General features: G+C 41.0%; 5 protein-coding genes and 1 non-coding gene across 7 annotated transcripts; 5 read left to right on the top strand and 1 right to left on the bottom strand.

Moving 5' to 3' along the window:
• The first annotated feature begins 1744 nt into the window (after positions 1–1744).
• LOC102715787 (RHOMBOID-like protein 2) lies at positions 1745–5147 on the top strand. The gene is made up of 5 exons (XM_015841234.2): positions 1745–2382; positions 3502–3665; positions 4139–4305; positions 4390–4637; positions 4839–5147. Exons 1-5 carry the CDS (start codon positions 2093–2095, stop codon positions 4948–4950), a joined length of 981 nt encoding a protein of 326 aa, XP_015696720.2. The 5' UTR covers positions 1745–2092; the 3' UTR covers positions 4951–5147.
• A 151-nt stretch (positions 5148–5298) lies between these two features.
• TRNAK-UUU lies at positions 5299–5370 on the top strand. Its single transcript has one exon. It is a non-coding gene; the product is annotated as a tRNA-Lys (tRNA).
• A 1543-nt stretch (positions 5371–6913) lies between these two features.
• LOC102706683 (protein HAPLESS 2-B) lies at positions 6914–14885 on the top strand. Of its 2 annotated transcripts, XM_015840997.1 has the most exons (18): positions 6914–7156; positions 7290–7436; positions 8631–8719; positions 9030–9069; positions 9480–9537; positions 9622–9682; positions 10465–10543; positions 10946–11080; positions 11164–11358; positions 11515–11595; positions 11675–11775; positions 12232–12349; positions 12736–12768; positions 12948–13041; positions 13136–13224; positions 13450–13568; positions 14012–14067; positions 14293–14885. In XM_015840997.1, exons 1-18 carry the CDS (start codon positions 6932–6934, stop codon positions 14694–14696), a joined length of 2124 nt encoding a protein of 707 aa, XP_015696483.1. In that variant the 5' UTR covers positions 6914–6931; the 3' UTR covers positions 14697–14885. The 2 variants fall into 2 exon arrangements, with proteins under 2 accessions (XP_015696483.1, XP_015696484.1); XM_015840998.1 differs by lacking the exons at positions 10946–11080; positions 11164–11358.
• A 593-nt stretch (positions 14886–15478) lies between these two features.
• LOC102715510 (plant UBX domain-containing protein 8) lies at positions 15479–20140 on the top strand. The gene is made up of 10 exons (XM_006660801.3): positions 15479–15669; positions 16703–16764; positions 16872–17406; positions 17594–17694; positions 17780–18020; positions 18102–18290; positions 18366–18530; positions 18994–19137; positions 19214–19270; positions 19715–20140. Exons 1-10 carry the CDS (start codon positions 15586–15588, stop codon positions 19826–19828), a joined length of 1692 nt encoding a protein of 563 aa, XP_006660864.1. The 5' UTR covers positions 15479–15585; the 3' UTR covers positions 19829–20140.
• Positions 20141–20332: 192 nt separating this feature from the next.
• LOC121055310 (protein YY1-like) lies at positions 20333–21133 on the bottom strand. Its single transcript, XM_040527435.1, has 2 exons — positions 20730–21133; positions 20333–20615 (listed from the first exon to the last, which is right to left on the bottom strand). Exons 1-2 carry the CDS (start codon positions 21046–21048, stop codon positions 20611–20613), a joined length of 324 nt encoding a protein of 107 aa, XP_040383369.1. The 5' UTR covers positions 21049–21133; the 3' UTR covers positions 20333–20610.
• A 1835-nt stretch (positions 21134–22968) lies between these two features.
• LOC102715234 (E3 ubiquitin-protein ligase BIG BROTHER) lies at positions 22969–26703 on the top strand. The gene is made up of 7 exons (XM_006660800.3): positions 22969–23118; positions 23819–23971; positions 24090–24154; positions 24301–24345; positions 25790–25914; positions 26035–26143; positions 26318–26703. The coding sequence occupies exons 2-7, from the start codon at positions 23827–23829 to the stop codon at positions 26351–26353; spliced, it is 525 nt and encodes a 174-aa protein (XP_006660863.1). The 5' UTR covers positions 22969–23118; positions 23819–23826; the 3' UTR covers positions 26354–26703.
• Positions 26704–26777: the final 74 nt, after the last annotated feature.

The following is a 26777-nucleotide window of genomic DNA, read 5'->3' as shown; positions in this document are numbered from 1 at the left end:
ATTTGTCGACCATACCAATATAAGTAATATAGTGTTTGTTATTTATAAATTTTAGTTTTCCTAATTTATGTGTCACCACAAAATAAGTTAAAATTACACTAAGTCCAATTCATACTGCCCTTGGATGCGGGCCTGAGGTGAAGCCGTCCCTGTTCGTACAGTTGGATTTGTTGGCCACAGCCGTACCCCTTTGGCAGCATCCATCATGCATGCTAATCCTATGCTCCATCCAGCTAGCTATCTGCCTAATGCGAGCGACACTTGAATGCGTGAAGAAACTGTAGAGAGCCACGGGATCGATCGATCGATCGCCGGCGAGGCGCCGAGATGGACGTGACTGAAGCCTGTACGTCCAGCTAGCCTGTCAACCCAAATGCAAGCCAGCACTTTATCTTTTCTTTTATTATTATGTTTATAAATTAAAAATTAAAGCTACAATCCTAAATAGGTTATTTTTAGTTTTTATTAAATTTTATTTTTCAGTCGTAACTTTTATGTCGTTACAAATGTGTATGTAAGAATTTTGCTCTGCTGTTTTTTTTTAATATATCGTCAGACAATCCCCCGAGCTCGTCCTCGCACCGAGATGCCTCGACGTCGGTGGCCTGTGCACCTGGCCGGCACGTACGCCGTCTCGCTCGCACGCACGGCGCCTGTGCGTGCAAGGCAGGCAGGCAGCCTTGGCGTTGCGTGAGCAGCCAGCACCACGCGTACTGTAGTAGTACGTGTTAACGTACGCGGCGTCGGGTAAATGCAACACCACCAGGACCGTACCGTACCGTAGTCCGGCCGCGACGCGGTCAGCCGCCCAGATCTAAAACGCGCGACACGAGGACATCCCTCTACCGCTGCGGCTCGTGCCTCTCCGTCGAAGGCGAGGCGAGTCACCTGGTCTTTTTTATATATACTTGTACTTATAAAATAAAATTTTTAATTTTAATATAATTTAATTGAATTGTTTTTTCTAGTGTTTAGGACAAATCATTTATTTTTAGTTCCCATAGAATGTTTAGACGTTTATTAGTAAACATAGACTATTTAATAAAACTTATCTATAATCTTGAACTAATTTGTGAGATGAATATATTAAGCCTAATTAATCATGATTAGTCTAGGTGATGCTATAGTAAACGTACTCTAATTATGAATTAATTAGATTTAAAAATTTATCTCGTGAGTACCACTCATTTATAAAATTAATTTTTTTATTAGTCAATATTTAATACGTGTCAAGCATCCGATATGCCCCTTATTCGCTTCGAAAGCGGCACAAATATCGTACACCCACTTCTCCACGGAGCCACTAGTATGCAATACATTACGGTACCATGTACTCCTAGTACTTGTATTGTACCATAGGGTGGGGATGGCACAGGCACGGTGAAGTCACTTGTCCGGTTCTCCCACGGCGCCGAGCTGCAAAAGATCGCCGTTTTACCCGGTCAGACTCCTCGGCCAGTCAGTCGCAGCCGCAGCAACATCCGCCGCCACGCCACGCGGAGAGGAGGAGACACATGTCCCGCCAGCGACAGCTCACCCCGCGCGTACGTCGCTCCCGGTGCCGTGCCGTCGAACGATCCCTCCCCCTCCTCGGATCCACACGCTTCGCGCCTCGCCACGACACGCCGTGTCCCGCCCGCGTCGCGTGCTCGCCTTCTCCTCCTCCTCCTCGTCGGAGGAGAGGAGCGGTTACTGCGCGCGAGAGTGCGAGACGGACCGGACCAACCACTCTGCTCTCTCTCTCTCTCTCTCTCTCTCTCGTTCTCTCCAGGGGCCCGGAGGAGGAGACAGCAACGGCTCACCGCCCGGTGGCGAAGGGACCCGCGGCGCCAGCGAGACGGGCCCTCCACCCACCGCGGGCCCCGCCGGTCGCTGTACTGCTCTCCCCCCTCCCTCCTCCTGCTCCGCAGCATCATCGTCTCTCTCCACTCCACCCCCTTCTTCTCCTCGCTTCGAAGCCAAACCCCAGGAGAAGGGGGAAGCAGTAACAGCCACCACTTGGGACTTGGGTTCATTCAGTTCAGCTTCGCCTTGATTGCCTTCCACACCACCACCACCGCTGAAGCGAGGGGAGGGGAGGGGGAGGGAGACGATGGCGAGCAACGGCGAGGAGAAGAGCCGCGTGGCGGCGGCGGGGTACGGCGGCGGCGGCGGCGGCGGGTACGGGTACGGCGCGTACGAGGGGCGGGACGAGAGGAAATGGTGGCCGTGGCTCGTGCCCACCGTGATCGTCGCCTGCATCGCGGTCTTCATCGTCGAGATGTACGTCAACAACTGCCCCAAGCACGGGAGCGCGCTCGGCGGCTGCGTCGCCGGCTTCCTCCGCCGCTTCTCCTTCCAGCCGCTCCGCGAGAACCCGCTCCTCGGCCCCTCTTCACCCACGTACGTCGCTCGCTAACTCACTCCGCAGCCTTTGTTTTTCGTTGCAGCTGAAACACGTCGATCAAATTGGGCTTTGTTTTTGGTGCGTTCGAGGTGGAATTTTGCGGGTAGATTGGGGGTTTACTTTGCGTTTCGGATCTTGTAGTCTGATCTAGCCGCTGCTAGGAATAGGAAGACAAGATTTTCAGCTGCGTACGTGATTAATTGGTTGGGTAAACTTGTTCATATTTGGGTGTGATTTGGGGGTTTAATTAAAGCTCGCATTTTTAAGCAACGATGAACTGGAAACTGGCAATTTTATTAGGTTAAAGTATGACCAGTGAGAGGAAATCTTCGAGCTTTTTCTTTACTGTCTGAAGCTTTGCCCAGGGAGAATAAACCAGGATCCTTTCCTTTACAATTAATCTTTCACACCTTTTAATGTTTTTAAAGTTTCGGAGACAGGGAACTCTGTGGCTCTGTGCTCTGATGGTGACAATTTCGGATCTTTGCCCGGACTAACTTGAACTGATCTAGAGCTTCGTCACTTTTGGTTTCTTGATCCGTCTCATAACTTCAGTGTCCTTGCAGTGCAAATTGTTGTTAGGAGGACACCTTGGGATTGGGATATACTCCTAATTAAGAACAGAATGGGTTGCTTAAACTATGTAGTGCCACGATAACTCATCCATTATGATATTCGTGATAGCTACTATCAGTATTTTGAAAGTAAGCTACAGACCTACCGTTGATATTGTTGTCCAATTGCATCTGTGAATTGTATGAAATGGTTGTGCTGTAGGTGTTGAATTCTGTGTTATTATATACTTGTAACTACTAGATGGAGTCACCGAAACCTTTTTGAGTTGTCCCAGTCACAGTAGGGTAATAGAACTACTACTGTCAGAACAAGATCAGCACGAAGACAATGGTAAATGTTGGAGTTTTCTCTTTGACGGTACTTGCATGGCCGCTTATTTTAACTGTTTATATATATTTGTTGGGACGTACCTCGGTGGCCACTCAAATCTACTGTTTCCTTTATTTGTGAATTTAATATAGATTATACGTGTCTGACTAATATAATGGTGGATGAAAAGATGATTGCTGGTCCTATTAACAGCTCTTTTCAATTGGCAGTCTGCAGAAAATGGGAGCTCTTGACTGGAACAAAGTTGTTCATCAGCACCAAGGATGGCGTCTCATTAGCTGTATCTGGCTCCATGCTGGCCTAATCCATTTGGTTGTGAACATGCTGAGTTTACTATTTATTGGAATCCGCCTTGAACAGCAATTTGGGTTTGGTAAGTTTCTTACTATGGTGATTGCTGATTCAGTGTCATTTTTAAGTACGAGTATATGTTCTATTCTTAGTGTTAACAAACGTCTTTGAATGCGTACTATTTCATAGAATTTCTGCTTTGTGGATATTTTAATGTCAAGTTCTACACCAAACAATCCTGGATCTGGTTTTATTGTCATTTGAAATGCATGGCTATGGTTTCTGTTCTGATGACATTATGTTTAAAAAACAAATACGATCCCAATACTGTTATCAGCTCTACCAATCAAAACTAGATCGTCATTCTTATGATAAAAATCACAATGACTTCATTTTTCTAGTTGTCTCCATAATTGTTACCTTGCTTCTGCTCAAGACTTTCTTTGGTGCTATATTTAAAACTCCATTTTTGATACCATCACCCTGTGCATGTTTATAAGTTTATCACATATATATAATAATCTTTTGACTGACACTAGTTTCCTTACCTACTAGTTCGCATTGGTGCCATATACCTACTATCTGGTTTTGGCGGGAGTGTGTTGTCTGCACTTTTCCTTCGTAATAACTACATCTCCGTTGGTGCCTCTGGAGCTTTATTTGGACTGCTTGGATCCATGCTTTCTGAGCTTATTATGAACTGGACTATTTATTCCAACAAGGTTAGCAAATGAGCTAAATGCACACGCATTTCCTCGATTCAGTTACTTGATGCCTGTTCTGAACAAGCTAATCAACACTTGCAGGCAGCAGCCATAATAACTCTTCTGTTCATAATTGCAATCAACTTGGCTATCGGGATACTACCTCACGCCGATAACTTTGCTCATATCGGCGGGTTCGTGACAGGCTTCCTTTTGGGATTTGTTTTGTTGGCAAGACCACAGTTTGGTTGGATGGAACGCCATGAGTTGCCCCAAACTAATCAACCTCCCAAATACAAAGCATACCAATATGTTCTGTGGGTTGTGGCATTTGTCTTGCTGCTTGTTGGGTAAGTTAATTGACTACAATATCTTTGGTTGGACGTATTAGGGGACAGCAGTTATGTGCATATCAATAGTCCAAAGCATGTATATAGAAATATGCTTACGTTCTAGTGACTTATTGCCTTGTTTTCGTAAGCATCATCTTAGATAGAGTTATCTTGATGCCAAAATTGAAATCACCCTGACGGCAATGATTTGCAATGCAGGTTTGTGGTTTCACTAGTGATGCTTTTCAAGGGTAAGAATGGAAATGACGGCTGCCACTGGTGCCACTACCTGAACTGCGTACCCACATCGAAGTGGAAGTGCGATACCTAAGGAGACTAGGTTTCTGTTGAGTTTTCGGCGGAAATACGTAGTGTTCAGAGGACCATTTTATGCTTGTGTGTTTGTAGATATATGAACTAATCTGTTAATCATGTTTGTTCTTTACTGTATTGCGATTTGTTCTCTTCTTTCTGTAAATCTGTTCGTCGGCCACTGAAGTCTATAGTTTGATCGTTCTAGTTCCTTTTTGTGCTCGGTATTCCATTTGTTGGTTCAAATGCCTTACTCTTCTGCCGGACAGTTGGATGTGTTGCGAAATGCGAGTGACTGATTCGGTGAGAATTCTAGAGGATCATTTTTAAAGAATTTTAATTTTAAAGATATTTTTATAAGTAAAATGCCGTCCTAGCTCAGTGGTAGAGCGCGTGGCTTTTAACCACGTGGTCGTGGGTTCGATCCCCACGGACGGCGGCACTAATGTTTTATTTTTAATGTTTGACCATCTGTCTTTTTCATAAAGAATCTACTAATAACTAAACAAGAATCACATTATTAAGGTGTATTGTAACAATGAAAATTTTAAACAATTTTATATTTTAAAGTTTGCTCATATGTCTTGTTCTAAAAGAATTTACGAATAACTAAAAAAATAATCATATTATTAAGATGTGTTGTAACAATGGAACATTTTATCATTATGATATATCTATTCACGAGTTATAAGTGACCAAAATAGCATTTAAAGACCTATAAAATAACATTATTTGAAGAATGAAAATACTACCTTGTTGCATGTCTTAAATTAAACTGTAAAGCTATAGATTAATTGATATACCTATATGTTACAAATGTTAATAATGTGTCTATACTCCTATAAAGAAGTAGTGGTGATAGGTGTTTAAATCTACCACTTGTTCCACCACCAACTCTCTCTCTTATTTTTTAAATAGAAAAATAACTAAGAGTTATATATATATTAAACCATTTTTATTAACTATACTTTAATAACATTCTAGTGATATTTTTTAATAAAATTTCTTTACAACACACGAACGATATGCTAATCTTATTTAAGCATATGCTCCATAAGTCTCCGGATAGTACCAACTTAGTATTAAATTAGAAAGATTTTAGTGTTACGTTCTAATGACTGTTGTGATAAAAAAAAGGAAATATTGAAAAAATATATTACATGCTAACAGATCCATACAATTATGGATATGTTGAGTGGGCAGGAAGCAGGTGTTTTTTTTAAATCAATCGTTTTTCTTATTTTCTTCAAAGAGATAACGAGGGAAGTAAAAGATGAACGATTTGATTCTCTGATGCTGGACCAGATACCAGCACCTAACTTAAATTTGGACCAATAGTACAAATGGACAAAATGAGCACTTAAATTTATTTTGGATGAAACAACACATATCATTTCTTAATTTTACGTACATGTTTTCAGAGTTACTAAGTATTATAGTTTTTTATAATATATATAGGAAAATTAGATCCTACTACTAGGTGTTGATAGTTCCTTCATATCTATGATGAGAAACACTTTCATAACTATTTCTGCTCTCACCTAACAGAAATTATAGACACCGCTAAAATCACATATGAATGATACAACTATATGTATATAGACTTTGTTTTTCTGTTGAAAGAGAGAAAAAATATGTATGAATGTGTTTCTGTACTTTAGACGTGAAGGAAGTAGCTACACACTAGGATAGTTAGTTTGATCGTTTACGTCTTTTAAGTAACTATTAAAAATCAGATAATTTCATATGTTTCATTTTTCATCCATAGGTTAATAGGAAACACAATAAAGAGCCTGGAAACCACGAAGGCACGGAGCCATGGACCCGCTGGTCGCTACAAACACCACACCCTCGATGAACATTTGAACTCAAAACGGTTATGTTTCTCCCGTGCGCCCCTCTTGCCATAAAAACCCACGCGCGCGCAGCGCAACGACGGTTCCACTCCTCTCCGCTTCCAATCCACTACGCTCCGCCGAGCCCGCGGGCAACCACCACCGATGGCGCCTCTCCGCCGCCGCGCTCCCCGCTCCTCCCCTCCCCTCCTCCTCTTCCTTCTCCTCCTTCTCATCGCTGCCTTGGCCAACTTAGCGCCCGCCGCTGCCGCCGCGGACGTCCTCGCCAAGTCCCGCCTGGAGAGCTGCGTCCGCGACACGGACGACGGCGGCCGCCGCCTCACCTGCGACAGCAAGCTCGTCCTCGACGTGGCCGTCCCCAGTGACTCCGTGAGCGCCCCTCGGCTCGACCTCGCCCCGTTTCCTTTCCCCCCAAATTTCTCCCCGCGCCACCGCGCGTTCCACTGACGGTTTTTTTTTTTTTTGCCGTGGTGGCGTCGTGCCCGCGCGCGCTGGGGATCAGAGCGGCGGGGAGGCGTCGCTGGTGGCGAAGGTGGCGGACGTGGAGGAGAACGACACGGAGGCGACGCCGATGCGCATTCGGGATCCCCCCGTCATCACCATCAACAAGTCCGAGGTGTTTGCACTCTACGCCCTCACTTACCTCAGGGTAAACTCTCTTGCTTCCTAACCTGTTGGATTCTTGTTCCAAACAAATCGACATCGAAAGTCACTTTTACATGCGTTTTTTTTCGGTGTATTTTATTATCCGTCACTTTGTGCCTCTGCCACCTATTGACGTTGTTGGATTGAGATGTGGTCAGTACTTGTGTTGTTATTTCAAGGAGCAGTGATCAAATTACTGTGTTGTAATGTACATGTTCTGATTCAAGGTAGTTGATGCTAAATTTTCAGCTCTGGTTGTTCGATTTTGAGCAGAAGAAGCAATGACCTGAAATCTAACTTCAAAAAGAGAAAAAAACGAACTCATGGTTCAACTGCAGAACCAAGTAATTCCTGATTTCAAAATTTAAATTGCTGTGATTCTGGTTCATCATTACGGTTTTCCATTAATGATGAACGGTAGAAAGAAAGTAATTGTTCCAAGGCTCCAAACTACATAAGTATCGGAAGCCGATCAACGTGCTTTGCTTCAGTTGGATGGTAGTACCTGACTAACCGCTACCAAGACATTGAAGTGTTCGCTTGGTCGATAGGAATTTCATATGGACTACTTTATATCTGACTCTTCAAAGGAAAATTCTTGTGTGCATTGTCTGCATGTTTTTTCAGCATGATGATTGTTTGCCCCTGTTATAGTACTTTTTTTCTGTTTATCAAATCACTCTATGAGCAAACTGGACAGATGCTATCCTGTGTAGTATATTTTCTGGGACGGCCGAAGGGGGCCAACCAATTCATTAAGGGGTAACGAAGGAGAACAGAGTTTCTTTACATCTCGGCTACATGGAACTGAGTCCGGCAACGCCGGATTGAAACCGAAAAAGAAAAGAAAGAAAAAGATGAGAGTAGACCGGCGATTACTCTCGTCTAACCGTCAGGAGCCCTGAACAGGCCCACCTCCAGCCACTGAACAATCTCTTCTCTGATTATATTGAAAGCCGCAGCGCGGAAACTGCTTTGTTCTTAAAGATTCTTGCATTGCGCTCTTTCCAGATCATCCAGCAAATCATGAGAAAATACTGAGTCAAACGAGTTCCTATATCTTCTTCCGATCTTGGTTCTTGTTTGCAGCCACCAATCTGCCAAATTCAGTCCAGACTCACCTGGCGTTTGCAATGACAAGTTGGCCCAGTTACATATCCTGTGTAGTATATGTAACTTGTTTTTGGTGTTTCTTCAGGATGTTTCTTACAAACCTGAGGAGAAATTTGTGAAGACACGGAAATGTGAGCCTGATGCTGGTTCTGAAGTTGTCAAATTTTGTGAAAGGTAATTCACTTTAGGATTTCAGTTGGCAAGTCATCTTCATCATTTTTTTCCCGGGAAGCTACCAACTTGGTAGACATCACATCACAGTTGCATACTCATCTTTCTATCTTGTAGCATATCTTCTGTCAAATATGGACAATCTGTAATCTGCTACTACCACTACTGGAATTAGTTTATTGCAATAGTATATTCTTGCTCTTATCTATGTGCCATATTTTAGTTCCCTGCATAGTTCAAGCGATCTATTTGAGAAATCTTGACCCCTAACTACAGTTTTTTTTTCCTTCATGGATCTTCATGGATATGATAGGTTACGGGATGAGAAAGGTCAAATAATTGATCATACAGAGGTGAGAAGAATTTCCCTTTGTCAGTCTTACCATCTCAGCATCAAAAAAGTTAAAATACTCAAACCTACTAGTCTGCATACTAAGGAAAGGTTTTTTTTTTCATCCTTGAAAAATATTTTGAGGTACCAAAAATTTTATTACCTCAAACTCAAGGTACATTGTAACTTGAGTACTAATTTTTTATACTAAAAGATATGGTACCTTTAGATACTTTTTCAAGAATGTTAAAAAAGCTCTTAAGAAAAATATAGACACACCAAACGCTTGAAGCGCCTTACGATATGTATCTGTGTGCTTGAACTCGTAGTGTTATTTGGTATCTGTTATTATTTTAACATCAGTATGATTTTCTATTTGATATGTCGTGATGGTTACAATCTTGTCTTAATTCACATTCGTGTGGTTTTTAGCCTGTTTGTTGTCCCTGTGGGCCTCACCGCCGTGCACCTTCATCCTGTGGAAACATATGTAAGTATCAAAAATATGTTTTTATGTATTCCTGATTTATGAATATAACATCACTCACATCGTTCACATCCATCAATTTTACAGTTAATAAAATAGCAAAAGGAAAAGCTAATACAGCTCACTGTCTACGTTTTCCAGATGATTGGTATGACAATAGTTAATTGATCTCACCTGCTGATTCTACAAATAAGCTTCTTTCTAAGGCTCTATGCTAAGACTTTTGGACTTCCACTGATCCAGTTGGCAAATTATCTTATATTTTTCTTCATATGGAACCCACAGTACTTCATACTACCTTCGGTTATGGAAACATACTGTTTGATCATACTTACAGTCAGAACTTATAAAACTTGAGAGTTTTTTTTTTGTAAGATTTTTATAGTTGATGCATGAAAATAATACTATTAGAGTTGTCTGGAAAACTACTCACATGATATTCTTTTCGGGTTTTACATACATGTATTAAAATACATGTGGAGAAAAATTACATTATGGAGACCATCTGTTTTTGCCAGGTAAACCCAGACCGGGCTAACCAATTTTATTAAGATTAGGAGCATTTTCAAGGTGAGTTACATGCTCAGCAGAGGTTGCTGAGTCCGGCAAAGCCGGGACAACTCTAACAGATAGTACTAAGCGGACTACTCGCTAAAATAGAAAAACCCCGCTTCCGCCCAGGTGATAATCTCACAGGGAATTTCATTGAACAAGACCATCTGTACAAAACAGCATTCTTTTAGTTTTCATGACCGGAAGGAGTACACCATGGAAACAGTCCTTTCACGTATCTAAGAAGAGTATAATGATCTAGTTTATTTATTTATTCTGAAGTATGGGATATATGTCATATGTACATCCCGACCTCCTTGTTATTTTGGCTATTTCCTCGGTAATTATTGTGTAGTTTCGTGTATATTTGCGTAACAGGTTTCATGTTTTCGAAATTGGGAGAAGATCTCTTGGGTTCAGCATCAGCGTACAAGTAAAGAAAGCCTCGTCTGTATCTGTAAGAACTGAAATTCTGCACTATGACTTCCGTCCATTATAAATTACATTCTCTTGTAGAAATTACCATGGTTACACATATTCTGGCAATATGTAAACTAGAATTGTCATGGTAAAAGTTATCCTTCTTGATGTTCACATGATTTTTTTTTATCACATGAATTTTGTTTATGTTTGCTTACTTTTTCTGAGTGGAATATTGGCAAGGGGAACGTGGTGTATGCATGTCTATGTTTTAGACCCTTGGTCCTACTAACAATTTAAGAACTAATAATTTTCAACATTTTCTGTTCAAGTAATAAACTTTTTGTGCAATTAGTATCCACGTGTTGTTTTGAACCTTGGCTATGCCAGTTGTTTCCCGAAATTTGGTTATCCTTGCTAAATTAGCATTACATCGCAGAAGGTTATTGTTGGTCCAGACAATAGAACAGTTGTTTCTAAAGACAATTTTCTGAGAGTAAAATTAGTTGGCGACTTTGTTGGCTATACAAGTATTCCCTCTTTTGAGGACTTCTACCTTGTGACTCCACGCAAGGTAATTGAAAATTTTAGATAAGAATATTTCCGTCTTGTGAAGTTTCACTGTGATACTGTGATTCTAAACCTGGGATATTGAAGGGTGTTGGAGGTGGTGAACCGCAAGTAGGTGATGATTTTTCGAGGTGGATGCTGTTGGAGAGAGTCCGGTTTACATTAGATGGTCTTGAATGCAACAAGATTGGTGTTGGCTATGAAGCGTACAGCAGCCAGCCTAACTTTTGTTCCTCACCACTTCAGAGCTGCTTGGGTGACCAGCTTTGGAATTTTTGGGAGGTAGCACTTTAAAAGTAGATATGAAAATATTTCTTGAATTCTTATTTGCACAAGACTTGTGTTTTAAGGTTCCGTTACAATGTTCTCATCATAGCATAACTGAGTGCCAAATGTCTTGTTATTAAATTGTTGAAAGATCTCTCACCTTTATTTCAGAGTGACAAAATTAGGGTAAACAATAGCCAACCGCCCCAATATCTTGTTCAGGGAAGGTTTGAAAGGATCAATCAACATCCGGTTATATTCCCATCAGTTCTTTCTCTTCTCGTCTTATTTGCCAACATTGGATAAAGTTTTCTGATAGATACATTTATAGAACGCGGGAGTTCAAACATTTTCTGTGGGACTCACAGAAGTTCTCAATACCAATCTACTGATTGAGTTGAATGCTGATGACATAGAATATATTTATCAGAGGTACTAATAATACTTGTTCATTATGATTTACAATTGAGTACTCATTACCAGTAGGCACAACCTTTCTTTTAAATGAAAACAAATTCAGACACTTTAGTTAAGCTTGAGACATGTTGAACAAACTTTACACACAATTTTCTACCCTGGTGTTACATTTCAATTCCTGTTTTGCGCCATTTGCATTCATGTTCTTTATTATCCTTATAGACAACGTCGTTGACTTTTTATCACGTATTTGACTATGTCTTATTAAAAAATTGTGCAAATATGAGAAAATGTAAGCTATACTGAAAATATACTTAGTAATAAAACCTAAAACATAAATAATAATTACATAATTTTTTTTGAATAAGACAAATAGTCAAATGTTTATCAAAAGTCAATGGCGGCGTCTATTAAAATACGGGGGATACTTGGCACCATGTGTAATATGTTGAATTTCCTTGTAAATTTCAGAAGCCCAGGGAAGATAATTAGCATTAACGTCTCTACATTTGAAGCCTTAAGTCAAGTTGGCACCGCTCAAGTTAAAACCAAGAATATTGGAAAACTTGAAGCTTCATATAGCTTGACGGTATGCATCTATCTAGCCAAGGATATTGCCTTTGACAAATGGCGAGTTGCTAGTTTTTTTATCCCCCCCACCCCAAACCCCCACGGTCCATATTATAAAATGTTTTGACTCTATCTAAATTCATCTATTTATCAATGAATATGTTTTATATATACGTCTAAATTCATCAGTACTTATATGAATCTACGGCATGCTAAAACATCTTATAATGTAAAATGTATAAATGTAGGTAATACTGTTTTTAAAAAGTTCAAAACAAGTGCATCATAGGAATACTAACGATATATTTTTTATATTTACTATTTTTTTTATCTAACCATATACTGGGTGTGTAATTTGCCGTTTTATTTTCTTGAATGTTACCGGTGTTTTTTTTTCTTTTACAGTTTGGCTGTTCAAGCGGCATCAATCCCGTGGAGGTAATGGTTACTATAGACTACAGTAGTCATATTCCATAATTTTGCACATTCCTTTTTTTGTTGCCACGCATGTTGACTCTATTCTTAACCTTCCAAAGTAAGTATAAAATTTATACGCTTATGTGTTCATTGAGTTCTTCACCTGAAGTTGTGAAATCAATCTGTTATTTAATTTACAGGAGCAATCCTTTATCATGAAGCCTGATGAAGAAATTATTCGGTCATTTGATTTGCATTCATCAACAGTCCAAGCATCAAACTATACATGTAAAGGTCTGTTCTAACTGAACTAGAGCTTAGCATGTATTATGTTGTTCACAATCCTGTGCTGAGTCTTGACATGGGATTTCTTTCTGCGCTATTGCAGCTATTTTGAAGGGGTCAAATTTCAGTGAACTTGACAGAAAAGAATGTCAATTCTCAACCACAGCTACAGTTCTTAACAATGGAACACAGGTACAGAAACTTATAATTTTTTCAACTAGAATTTATCGTCCTTTTTGCTTATGTTAAAGTAAAAAAGTGCAGCGAGATAGTTTAGATTTGCACACAACCTTACGCTTAGCAGTGTCTGGTTTCCTATGAACAAGCATTTGCCAACTGATGTTGGAGTGTGTTTACCAAATCCTTTAATGCCATGAACAATCTAAGACGTTTCTGGTTCTTGAATAAACTTTCCAGATTGGTTCGCCAGTTAACCATGCAAAGGGTGGCATCTGGGGTTTCTTCGAAGACATCAAAGCCTGGTTGAGCTCAATGTGGGGTGGGCTGATTAATTTCTTCACTGGCATGCCATGCAGGTGCGTGGATAAAGCTCCATCCTTCCAGTCTTTGCATTCAGTATTTCCCCATCTGATTGGTGTCCATCGACAAAAGCTAATGCCATGTACCATTATTATGTTTTCATTAGCATCTGACCTGTTAGATTAATGGTTAAATGCATGTGTGTTGCTATGGAAAAAAGGAAATGCTCCCATCTATCAAAAGTATTTATCTGTTCTAAATTCTATATATATATATATTCTCCTCGAAAAGTACTGTCGTAATATCAGTTCAACGAAATCTTGTACTAAACAAACATACTTTTAACCGGATAGAGTATATTATAATATCACTTTCTATGAGATATGTTATACATCTTTTTATACGGGGGACATCAATTTAATTTAATTTAATTTTATATTGAGCTATCTATTTATATTTGATTGTTTCATAATATTAATACGTTCAAGGGCATTTGCAGTACAAGATGTTCAAGCTTTTTCAAGTTGGTCATGTATGGCATGCTATTCCTCGCAGGTACGGTATCTTTTCATCAGGTTAATTGCATTTGCAGGAGAGATCAAAACTTACTTCTTCCTAAAAAAACAACTTCTAGATTTAAATCTGTATACAATTTAGTCCAAAAGTTAGTTTTTTATGGGATGTTTGGAGTAACCTGCTAACCACATCACACCTCCATGCTGCTACTAGCAGTTGGTCACCAAACAATCAAGCATAACATCTCTTTATTTGGGTTTACAGTCATGTGGTTTCTACACCAAAAAGGTCTCTTCGATCCAATATACGATTGGTGGGATGATGTGTTCGGGTTGTCGGAGGCACGGTCCCACCAAAGACACAAGAGATCTCATAGCCTCAGGAACTACCACCACCACCACAAGAGACACAAGAGCGAGCCTGTCAGTGGTCATCGCCACCACTCGCACCGCATCCTCCACAAGGACCACGACGACGACCACCACCGCTTGGCGGCAGAGCACGTCCTCTACCGACACGACAGGCACGAGGCAGCTCTCAGCGTGCAGCATAGGGACAAACTCCACATTCACAAGCATCGGCATGCTGGCAAGGTGGTGCCACCGAGGGAGTTCATATGGGACGTCGCTAGCGTGTCGAAGCTCAAAGATCAGGGGCACAACGAGTGATCGATCGCGAAAACGCAACAGTCTTGTGCTCCTAGTGTCCTGAGTCCTGACACGTCTATTATCATGATGTAAATATAGCTGACCCGATTGTGAATGCTCTATTGTGGTTTATTAACTTGATAGGCTGATTGTTTCACTGAAATTAAGCATTGGTGAAACAACTTATTAACAAATAAAAAATAATTTATAGAGAACTTTTATGTGTGTTTTAGTGATCTTAAAGTATGAAGTTGAATTTTTAATAAATTTTGATCTATAGGTATAAGAAAAAAATATGAGAGTTGGATGACCGATGAGAATTTGAGCATGAGAGTCGAGCTTGTTGAGCTTGTTGGTTGTCGTGGAATTGATATTTTCCTCCTGTAACAGCCCGCCTTGCAGAACTGCGTAGCCCAGTCCAACCGACGTGTATCACCACCAAACCAAACCACAGGACGAAGGGCACACTTGTTTTAGCATGGATTGCTGCATATAAATATTCATTTGTTGTTATGAAATTGATTTATAATCATCTTTATCACCGGATAGCAATAATATACCAGCAAATAATATTCAATCTGTTTCATATTATAATGCTTTCTGATCACATATATAAACATATAGAACAATACCTGGATGACTCTAGGTAAATTCTAAAAATTATAAATACAGAACAAATGAGCTACGTATTTTCTTCTCGAAAAATTCTCATTCTACTTCTTTACTGGATTGCCGTGGCCAAAGGTTGGTTGGTTTGCGCGAAATCGACTGCAGAAAACCCCCGTACAAACCGAGTCATCGTCGCTCACCGCTTTGACACAAACCAACCCAGCAGATCGCTCGCTGCTCTCTCCTCCTATCCTCTTTCTCCCTCTGGCCTCGTCGTCGCCTCCACATCCCCCCAACCACCATGGCGAGGCCGCCGCAGGAGGCGATCGACACCTTCGTCAGCATCACCGGCGCGGACGAGGCCGCCGCCGTCCGCAAGCTCGAGGTGCCCTGCATCCAGAATCTCCCTCTCCATCCCTCTCTCTCTCTCTCTCTCTCTCTCTCTCTCTCTCTCTCTCCCCATGTAAAATCGCGTGTAAATCGGCTGGGGTCGTGGGCGGATTGGGGGCGGGCTCGTCGGGCTAGAGCTTGGCGCTGCGCATCTACTACCTGCTTGATTCTTCCTCCGGCGCGTGGGGACGGGGGGCGGGGTTCATGCGGGGGGTTGCGGTGTTGATGCGCGCGTGTTTGATTTGTTTACTTGTTAGTGAACTCGTGATGAATCTACCAAGTCGCTTGAGGGAATTGATTTAGTTGGAGCGAATCTCGTGGCGTAGTTCTGTCTGATTGCTAGCTTATCGCACTGTGATTTTCGTGGAAGTGCGGTTTTGGTGTTTTCGTGACGGAATGTCCAATTAATTTGGCATTGGTACCGTGTTCCCTGTTAGATCTGCAGTTCCAGTTCCAAATGATTCTCAAGCGTATTCAAGCTGGAGTTGTAGAGTTTGTGTAAAATTCTCTTAATTGCTCATCTAGAGTGTTCCACAACTGAACTTAGGTTTTAGTTTTGCAATCTGTCAATTTTGGTTTGCCCCTAGTCCCTACCATCCAATGTGTTGGATTACTGGATCTGATAGTTGTGGAACTTAGGTTTTTTTGCAATCTGTGAATTCATTTTTCGTCCTACAATCCTATGTGTTGTATTACTAGATCTGATATCTGGCTATCTGCTGATTTTAACATGGAACATACAAACAGTTGGGTATGGTGCCACATACCAATGGCCATGTCACCCTTCCCTTAATTCAACCATCCATGTCCCTGTCTCTTCTGCTTTGCTAATATTCTCTCTAGCACGGTCTATGCTAGGTTTAGGCATGTGTGAGAAGAAAAAGTTCGCGATAAGAGTGTAAATGCCTCTATTTGGTGCATTCTCTAGTGCATTACCGCCAATGTGATTGTTAACTGCAATTTATTTTCCCTATGGGTTATCTATCTTCATCTAGTCATAATGGCTTACCTCATGAATTTAACTCCAGGAACATGGTGGCGACCTTAACATGGCAATCAATGCACATTTCAATGAAGGAGACAACGCAGTGTACATGTTTACAATTTTCCAGCACACTTCCTTTAAATATAAGATTGCTCTCCAGATGCCCATGCTGTACTGCTAGAACTGATGAATGATATGCTGTTGTTCTACAGGAACAGAATCAGTCAAAACAATATACCTGCGAGTCATGATGATATGATGGACCTGGATGGACCACTTGATAACGCATTTCGAAGATCTTTGTTCCCTGAAACTTTGCGTGACCCTTTTGCACTGATGGATCCAAACTTTCAGCAAAATTATTTTGACAGAGTTGGTTCCACTGATTCTTTCAGTCATGGCCCACAGGTTTCGCACCCTAGAGAGGTGAGAGAGATACCTATCGAGGTTAAGGATAGCAACCCTCAAACAGGCACTTCTGGTCAGGCTCCTATTATCGAGGATGTCACTGGGCATGAATCTTCATATGGTCCTGAAGTTCGTGGGGCTATTGTAATTGATGATGATGATGAGCAGCCATCTGCCCCTTCTCTTCATGCTAATATTGATAGCTCAATACAGTTGAACCCTTCTATTCCAACTGCTCCTCCATTGGTTCATGTTACTGACTATGACAATGATATAGAAGAGGAAATGATCCGGGCAGCAATTGAAGCTTCAAAAAAGGATGCTGAGGCAATGACGATTGTAAGCTTGCACATCCCCATCTCCTTTCCTTTTAATCTGCCATGTGTTCTTTTTCCCACATGAAAATTGGGGTGATTAGAATGAGCTTGTTATAGCTGATTCTTTATTCCCAAGTGTATTTAATTTTTCTCCAACATGCTTCTGTTTCTTTCTGATGAGCCTTATCTAATTGTTTCACAAATGTTAGACAACAGAGCAAGGAATAGCTCAGCAGCCAGAGGGAGTAAACATTAGAGAACATTCTTTTGATGAAGACGAGATTGGAGATGCAAGTGGAATAGCTGGAAGGTGAATATTAACTTTTACTAATCGACTCTTTAATCCTCTGGCTACCCAGCACATAATCCCTTATACGTGTCCTTTCTTTTCGGAGGCAAGAATTTGCTACAGAAAAGGCTGGATCATCTAGGCAACCAATAGATGAAGATAGCCTCGAAGAGGAGACTGAAGATGTGGAAGAGCAGCCATTGGTTAGACGTCGTTCTAGACGCATCCCTTTTGGAAACACTGAGTCGGCACAACCTGTGTACACAGTTGACAGCCCTCCCTCAAGTTCTCAGCCTCAAGATAATTTGAATGATCGCCAGAATAATGGAGATGATTTTCCATCAGAGGTATTCTTAATCTGTAATACTAATCTTCCCCTTAGACCAAATTATATGCAATTCACTGTTTGCATTCTTCCTCTGGAAAAGTGGGGTGGCATTTCTTCTGAGGAGCATGATGAAGCTGTTATGCTTGAGGCTGCAATGTTTGGTGGTATTCCTGAAGGACCCAGATATCCATTCTCAATGCCATCTCATAGAAGCTCAAGTCTTTATCCCCGTGTGGAGCATGCTCCATCACCAGCATTAACTGAACAGCGGTTGTTACGGGAACAGCAGGTTTGATCCTTAGCTTGACCAACCTTTTGGTATATGCAACAAATACTATATCATGACTGTTAATTTGCTTTAAAGGATGATGAATACCTTGCATCACTCCAAGCTGATCAAGAAAAAGAGTTGAAGGCCCAACAGGAGGCTGAGCTCCGTCGCCTGGAGGAAACTGCTGCAAGAGAAGCTGCCCTTGAAAAACTGAAGCAAGAAGAGGAGGAAAGGCGTAAAAAACAACTGGAGGAAGAGGTACCCTTCTGTTAATAATCATTCTGGGGTTAATTGATCATAGGCCACAGTCTTTTTTTCAATATGTGAATGCTAGGTATTTAGATCATAAGTTTCACATAGTGAGCATATGGAATTTACTGCTCTGATGGTTCAGTCTATCTTGTTTTACAAAGGGTTCTATTTTAGGCTTAGCTTCTGAGTGATATACTCTCTGTAACTCTACACAAAGTCTAGATGGATACACCCTAGCGTCAAGAAATCTTCTGTCCGGACATTTGTGTAATGTTATATTGATATTTTCCATATTTTGTTGCAAGCAATTTGCTAGGACCAGTATCAATGTTTTAGAAAGCTATATGATAGCTTGTTGCTTTCTTTCTGCAGTTTTATTGAGGCCTTGTCCATATTTTCCTTGGTTCATATTGGTTCATATTCCTTTGTCCATGTGTGTGATGTGGTTCCTGATATTTTATGCAAATAGGAGCTAGAATCCAGTCTTGCATCGAAGCAAGCATCCTTGCCGTCAGAGCCAGCTGTAGATGAGGATGGCGCTGTCACACTTGTAGTCCGCATGCCTGATGGTAGTCGACAGGGGCGTCGCTTTCTGAAATCTGATAAACTTAGGGTAAGCTTACTTTCTGCTTGTCATATTTGTGGAGAACCACTAATTGATGTTTTTTCTCTTGCTGTTTCTCTTGCAGTACCTTTTTGATTTCTTAGACATTGGCAGGACTTTCAAGCCAGGAACCTACAGACTGGTAATTCACTACTGCTATTTCTTTTTTTAGCGTCACTGCTTTTTATTTCCTAGAACAGTGGATTTTATTGATACAAATGACTGCAGTCTAGTTGTGGATGTGTGAACTATTAGTTTATCCTTTGGCTTATAAAGGACAGGGAGTTTTTTTTCAGTGAAATACACTGAGCCTTCTTCGCTGCTCCTCCTCTGACTTTTCTTTTGACTGCTCTAGTAGTATCTGCGATTTCTACCTTGTTAGTGGAAGGACTTCCCAAATCAATTTTCATTTGTTGCGAACTAATAGGCTACCGTGCCATGCTTGGAAAACTATTTCACACTGTAGCTGTCATCATTTGATTTGAGTGGGCTTTTCTTTTTTTCATTGTTCTGGTTAAAATTGTGGAACTGTTAGAAACTACCCAGTCTGACTCAAGTGATACATTTACCATTCGGTGTCATGCAGGTAAGGTCATACCCGAGGCGTGCTTTTACCACTGGTGAGGGCGATATGTCATTTAGTGACCTTGGTCTAACAAGCAAGCAGGAAGCCTTATTTCTAGAACAGATTACAGAATAGTGAAGAAAGATTTAGTCATGGTTAGGGATACCATCAGAAAGTCGTGGCTTTTACATTTTTTATACTTGCCCATCTTGCTTTTGTTAGTAAAAATAGTAGAAACTGGTTTGTGGTTCAATTGATAGTCCTCTTTTGGCTGTGTGAAATGGCGGTGATGCCGTGATGGTGATACTTTGCTCATTTTGAGTTCGATGTAATATCAGGGTAAACATAAACAGCATGGAGCCAGGATATTTATAGGATGATAACTTTAGTTAAAACCATATGGCATTGTTCATTTCAAAGAGTGACGATGGGACAGTATTTTTACGAGCTCTCCTGTGCCAGTTCCGATGTGGCAATGTACACTGCTGATTGTTCTCCCCTTTTGGTTTTACCTTGATCGAAAGGAGCAGAGACCTTTACTTTGTACAAATTCCTTATTTTGCACGAGTTCTTGTAGTGGCAACGAAATTGCCATTTTAACTTGAAGTTCCAGAAGGTTGAAAGGCACTGAACAGTATATTTGAAACGATTAGTCACTGCAGATTTGGATTAATTTGCCCGACATTGCATAATATATTTCAAACGATCAACAACCAGGAAAAGCATCAGATCAACCAGTTATCAGGAGATCCAGACGAAACGAGGACGCAACACGACACGACACGCACAAGACAACTACGTATGCTGTTACTCCCATCGATAGCTGCAGGAATCGCTTGATGACTGCTTGCCATCAAACATCTTATTTCAATCTTCTTCTCGCACGAACCCTAACTTGCCAAGCCATCGCCATATTATCACTCTGCAACGAGCAGCATTTAATCGGTTGCTTAGTTAATTAATCAATAACGGGTCAGTTAGTTTAGCCAACAAAAGCACGATCAATCAATTAAAATCGATTGATTTATTTACTTACGGCAGGTGACGCGCGGGAGGCCGCACTTGCTCGGGAGGCTGTTGATGATGTCGAGCGTGCCGCAGGCGCAGTCGCGCGACACGGCGCCCAGCGCCGAGCAGCACTCCGTCCCGGGCGCCGGCAGCGCCTGCCCCGGCGCCGGCGGCACGCTGAAGCGCGCGCACGGCGCCAGCTGCGTCAGCTGCGCCGCGCAGCTCTGCTGCTGCTGCGCCTCCGCCCCGCGCGTCATCATCATCCCCGCCGCCGCCACCGCCACCACCAGGAGAACCATCACCGCCCGGACCGTCTTCGCCGGCGCCCTCGTCCTCGTAACCGCCATCGCCGCCGGGGTGCTCTAGCTAAGCTAGCTTGCTCGTCGGTCGATGCCTGTGTGGTGGCGGCGGTGATGATCAAGTGAGCGGGCGAGCGAGATTTATAGGCAGGGAGGGCCGGAGGGGAGCAAGCGCGGCGAGGCCCGCGCTGCTCACCTACTCCGGCGGAACATGCGGCGGACGCGCGGGTGCGGAGCGGTCGGCGCCGGCCGGGGAGGAGGGTGCAAAGCGTGTGACGGACGGTGTGAGCCCACCGAACGCGCCCGCGCGCGCGAACTCCATCGCGGCGAGCCGACGTCTCGTGCGGCCCGTTGGGCCGGCAAAGAGATGGGCCGTGTCCTGGGCCTCATGCCATCTTCCGATATACTATGCACAAGGTAATATGGAGTAAATGTTTTTTTTTGTTTTTGTTTTTCCCGGGATGTTTCTTTTTCTTCTTTGATCTTTTGCTGGTGATAATGTGTCGTCTTCGTGAACTAATTTAGCTGTTGGTATTTTTTTTTGTCCCTTCGAATATTCGCAGTGGTAGAAGAGGACTAGTTGGTCAATGTTTGGCAACTTTTTTGGGCAGAACTTATTCCACTGCGATGTCAGCTTCCACTGTGACTAGAAAATTACGGCCATATTTTGACATGTCTAGTAATTAATGTTTTCCATAATAACTTTATTTTTTGATTTCTATGTCCAACATTTGATTATTTATCTTATTTAAAAAATTTATTAAAAAACTTTAAAAAATAGTCATGCATAAAGTACTATTTAAGTTTTATCATCATCTAATAATAATAAAAATATTAATCGTAAAAAATTTAAATAAGACGAAGAGTTAAAATATGATATCCAAAAACTAAAAATAAACTTATTTTGGGACGGGAAAAAAGGAAGACCATGATGTACACAAACTTATTTTGGGACAGAACAAAAAGACGACCATGATGTACACGGCAAGACAGTTACCATACACTGGATGCCAACTGTTACCACACGAATGAAAACATGAGATGGTACTATACTTCCTTCGTTACCAAAAAAAAAAAATCCTTCCTTCAAAAAAGAACATACTCCACTGCATGAAAAACACCAGCTATGAGTTACAAAGAACGTATTACCTTAGTTCTAAAATAGTATAATCATTTATCAATGTCTAAAGTGTTTAGTAAAGATTATGAAACACTTTAATTATCCTCACTAAATATAAAATGATAAATATGAACAAATGTTTTACTTTCTGAAGTTTTTATATTTTGAAAGAGTATACCAGAATGACACGGACAGCAGCCGTGCAAGAACAACAGCAGCAAAGCTCCAGCATGCAGTACAATATTATTTCCCTGAAGACACGATTTGTGCTCTGCCTGCTGGCTATCCAGTGAGACGAAACCTACCGCTTTGGAACGACCTGCTGTTTGTTTGCAATGCTCTGATGAAGACCGGTCACCAGTCTGATGTCTTCATTGGCAATTAAAATACAGAAAATATGCAGCTAACAGATTAGGATTCTGGTACCAGTACCTTAATTACACGAAAACGACGTAGGTTCGCAAATTTTGTATCTTTAATCTGAGACAAAGGCTCTATTTCTTTTTCTCATCATAACTTGTCACGGATAAACTTTTCAGGCTACTAAACGTGTAATTTCATACAGAAGTCTCGTGTGAAATTTTTAAAGGTAAGTTTCAATTTTATAGGAGTTGTTCAGTTATTTATACTCTTAAATGCATATGGTGAAATCCAATAATTAGAAAATCTGGAAAACTTATTAGAAAAGAAGAGTGCCAAAACCAGGGTAATCTCAAGTTCATCAAACCGCAAAAGATAATTAAAGAAAGAACACAAAAACAAGAGGAAGATAGTAGGTGGTCTCCATCACTTTGACTTGGGAGCAACCGCTACCACCAACGTTGGCGCATAAAGCCACACGGTTGGGGTGAGGGAGGAGAGAGTGAGAGAGAGAGAGAGAGAGAGGAGGAGGAGGAGGAGGCGGACTCCTCGCCGGAGTCGGGGGTGGCAGCGGCGGCGCCATCACTCTCTTCTCCTCTGCTTCTCCGGGGGGAAGCGGCCAGCCCGGCAACGGCAAGGTAACAGTTCGCATCTGAGTTCTCTCTTTCGGCTTGTTCCAGGAAGATAAGCTTGTTTGCGTGCTTCGTTTCTTGATTGGGAATTGGGGGAGAGATGAAAGATCGTACCTTGTGGCCAAAAGATTCGATCTTTTTGTTTGTCTCTCTTTTTGTTTGGTCATGTGACATGTGGGCTTGTGCAGTGGCAATTGGAAGGCAGAATCTCGTGTGATTGCGAGTTGTATTTGTATCTCTCCAAGTGATGTCAATCAAACGAATGTTCTGAAAGAGGATTGTTCAGTTATGTTTGGGGAATGACGTCCCTTTTTCACACATTTTTATCAGTATTTTTGTTCAGGTGAAACTGGGTATTAGTACTACTGTAGTAGATGTGTACATTGGGGATGGCGGCATCTACATTAGAAGAAAACTGTTTATAAATTTGAACACTGTTCGATAATTGTGAAATCATAGTTGCCCATTTTATGAGTCAAATTTAGATGGAGGATGTGACATTCTAATAGAGCATCAAGCATAGGGGCGAATTTGTCTTCCCTGGATCAGTATGGAAATTACAGCAAGTGCAGGTTGCACATACCTGCTCCTGGTGGAAGCATGAATATCTAATCTGAATTCTTCTGAATAAGATGTTTTGTTTTTAGACATGTTCTCATATGTAATGTTTGATTTATTGCAAGTGTTGATTAGCAAATCGTTGCAGATTCATCAATGGCAACCCCGAATACATATTCAGTCCATCTCTCCACAGAAACCCACAGGATTGAGGCCTGGTTGGCATCTGATGAAGCTTTAGCTAGGCAGTTGCAAGAGGAGGAGAATGCCCATGATGCTATTGCTACAAGAGAATTTGCTGGTATAGTGCTACTTCCACCTTCCACACGTTCACCATTTTTTGCTGTTTGAGGTGCATTTGTTAGCTGTACTCAACTAGCACCTGCACTTACCACATGTTCATGATGCATTGTCTTTAGGTAATGTATCCTTGGAACCATCGTTACCAGCTGTTGAATACAGACCTTCCAATAATGCAGCTCAGGTTTGTTGCTTTTGTACTCTAATGTTTCCTCTGTTGGTTCATTGAGATCATCTACACTACAACTTCCTTAGAAAGGGACTCCACATATTGGAACTCTTATGGAAGGGGTCCCAGAATGTCTGAATTCCACATATTTGTATATGAAGGTAACAAGGGAAGATGATGTTGACCCTGATAACATGTCTTACGAGGTATGTTGATATTCTTTGCTGAAGGGTTTATATGAGTGATATAGTTCTACATTGCTATAGAGTGTCTATTTACTCCTTAATGAAACCAAGCTTACATACGGAGGAGGGAAGGGAGAAATTAGTTTGGACTTTGGAAAAAATGTGAAAGTACCTACTAGATATCATCAACTGTAAATTATTGTGAACATATAAAGGTATCGAGAGTGACAAGTATTCGTAAACAGGAGTGACATGTATTGGTGGTTTTACAACTATCATTTTTTTTGCAGACATATGAAGAATAAGCTGCATTTACAATTCTCACACAGAATTCATGCTTTCTGCTAATATGAACCAATTTTAGGGATGCTGTTTACCTATTTATAGATTTGAAGGGAAATCAATAGGATTTATACTAGTTCTAGAACGAAGAAATGAGTGCCACACAAAAGACCGCTGAATGCTCTACTCATATCTATTCTTTCTATAATCTATATATTTCTTACTCACTAGCTATAAAGCTCAACATGCAAACATGTCATGTTATCACCCACTAACAAATATTATATTTAAAGCTCTTGCAAGCATTCTACATAAGCCCAACATACAAACATGTCATGTCATAACCAATTAGCAACTATTATATTTAAATTTCATGCAAGCATGCTACATTATGTACAATTTATTGGATTCTAAAGATTAATATGCAAAATTGTCAAATCATCATCCTCTTTACTATTTACATGATACTTTAACGTATATTCACTCATCATTTCAACATATTTAACCTGCATTTATCCATGTATCCCGCAGCAAGTAAATTCATCCATCATTTTAACATATTTAACATATATTCATCCATATAGCCCGCAACAAAGCGCGGGGTTTTATCTAGTTTAAATAACATACTCCCTCGGTCCATAAATATAAGGACATTTAGAGTTTAAATTTTTTCCAAGGATAAAAGGATATCTCCATCTACCTCATCGTCTCAATCAATCACAACCATCCCTCATTTAGTTTTTTCACTTACCTTCTTTTCCGTTTTTAGTAATAAGTGGATGTAAAGTCACCTACATATGTTGGTATGCGGAGCCAAAGTAAGTGTACATTTTTTTCGAAACCAACTGAAGCATTGGCATTTAAATCAATTAGTGGAAAAGAGTAAGAAGGACGTGCTTGCTTCAAATTATAGGAGAACTGTAAACTATAGAACCTAGAAGTCTTTAAGCATCCTACACTAATTGTGAAGTCACTTTCCATCATAAGCAAAGGAGAAAAAACACTGTCTGCTTGGACACCTTCATTCAGGGGTTCTCGTTTGCTGGGCAGCAGCTGCATATTTTCAGCTTCAGAGTTGGTCTTAAAATCCACATCTCATTAATAAAGAGCGCTACAATTAAAATCTATCACTTGCTCACATTCTTGGAAGCTTATCTTTTTTATTGTGATGTACTTTTTGTAGCAACTACAAGCATTAGGGGAGGCAGTAGGAAATCAATCCAGAGGATTACCTGATGACCTTATATCCTATTTGGTCCCTTTTAAGAACAAGTGCAGCTTCTTCTCTAGGAAGAAGAATGATGAGGAGTATGTGCCTGTTAATTTACTCCCTTAGAATTCATCGTTGTTTTTAATTTTGAAACTTGGCATAGTAGTTAATGCTAAGGCACATTTTAAGTTGGCTGACAATCATGCAACTATATGCAGATGTGTGATCTGCAAATCGACTTATAAAAGCCGCCAGAAGTTGATAAGATTGCCATGTAGCCACTGTTACCATGCAGATTGCATAACTCGCTGGCTTAAGATCAACAAGGTAAAGTACACTTTTTTATATTTTCTTTCATACCTCCATTAACAAAAGAAGTTTTTGTGAATGTGGTCTGACTCTCTGGCAGGCCGATTGTTGATTGCTTTGTATACAGGTTTGCTGGTGTAGGAAGATTATACCATATATTCTGAATCTGATTTTACATTCGTTTTCATTCAGGCATGCCCAGTCTGCAATGAGGAAGTATTTGGGTGAATCACAGCACTTGTGGAGTTTTGGTGACGCTGCTGATCTTTTGCATTGTGTTCAGACACGTTATGCTCCTACAGCCTATGCTATACATGCCTAGTTGGCTACCGTGCTCAAGGAAAATGCCTTTTGGTATACTCGTACAGTCGTACTTCTAACTGAACCATGCCTTGTCTGTGATATGTCTATCCAACAGAGTTACATCACAAATTGATAAATCTGTCTGGGGTACTAGTACTATGGTTGCCATTTGTCTGGTAATGCAACCTATCAGAAGCGGTTCAATAGATGTGGTTTTCTATGTGCACCATCTGATTACATGGTTCTGTTGTGGAAAGAAGCACAATTGTGAATTCTACACCCCTATTCCGCCATCTTTAGTCTACAACTTGTTAACCGTTACTGTCTCCATCCCAAAATAACTTCATAT

This window comes from Oryza brachyantha, chromosome 9 (genome assembly GCF_000231095.2).
Source record: "Oryza brachyantha chromosome 9, ObraRS2, whole genome shotgun sequence".
Classification (NCBI taxonomy): domain Eukaryota; kingdom Viridiplantae; phylum Streptophyta; class Magnoliopsida; order Poales; family Poaceae; genus Oryza; species Oryza brachyantha.
Note: the sequence above shows the minus strand (reverse complement) of the source record. Positions and strands in the feature narration are given on the sequence as shown.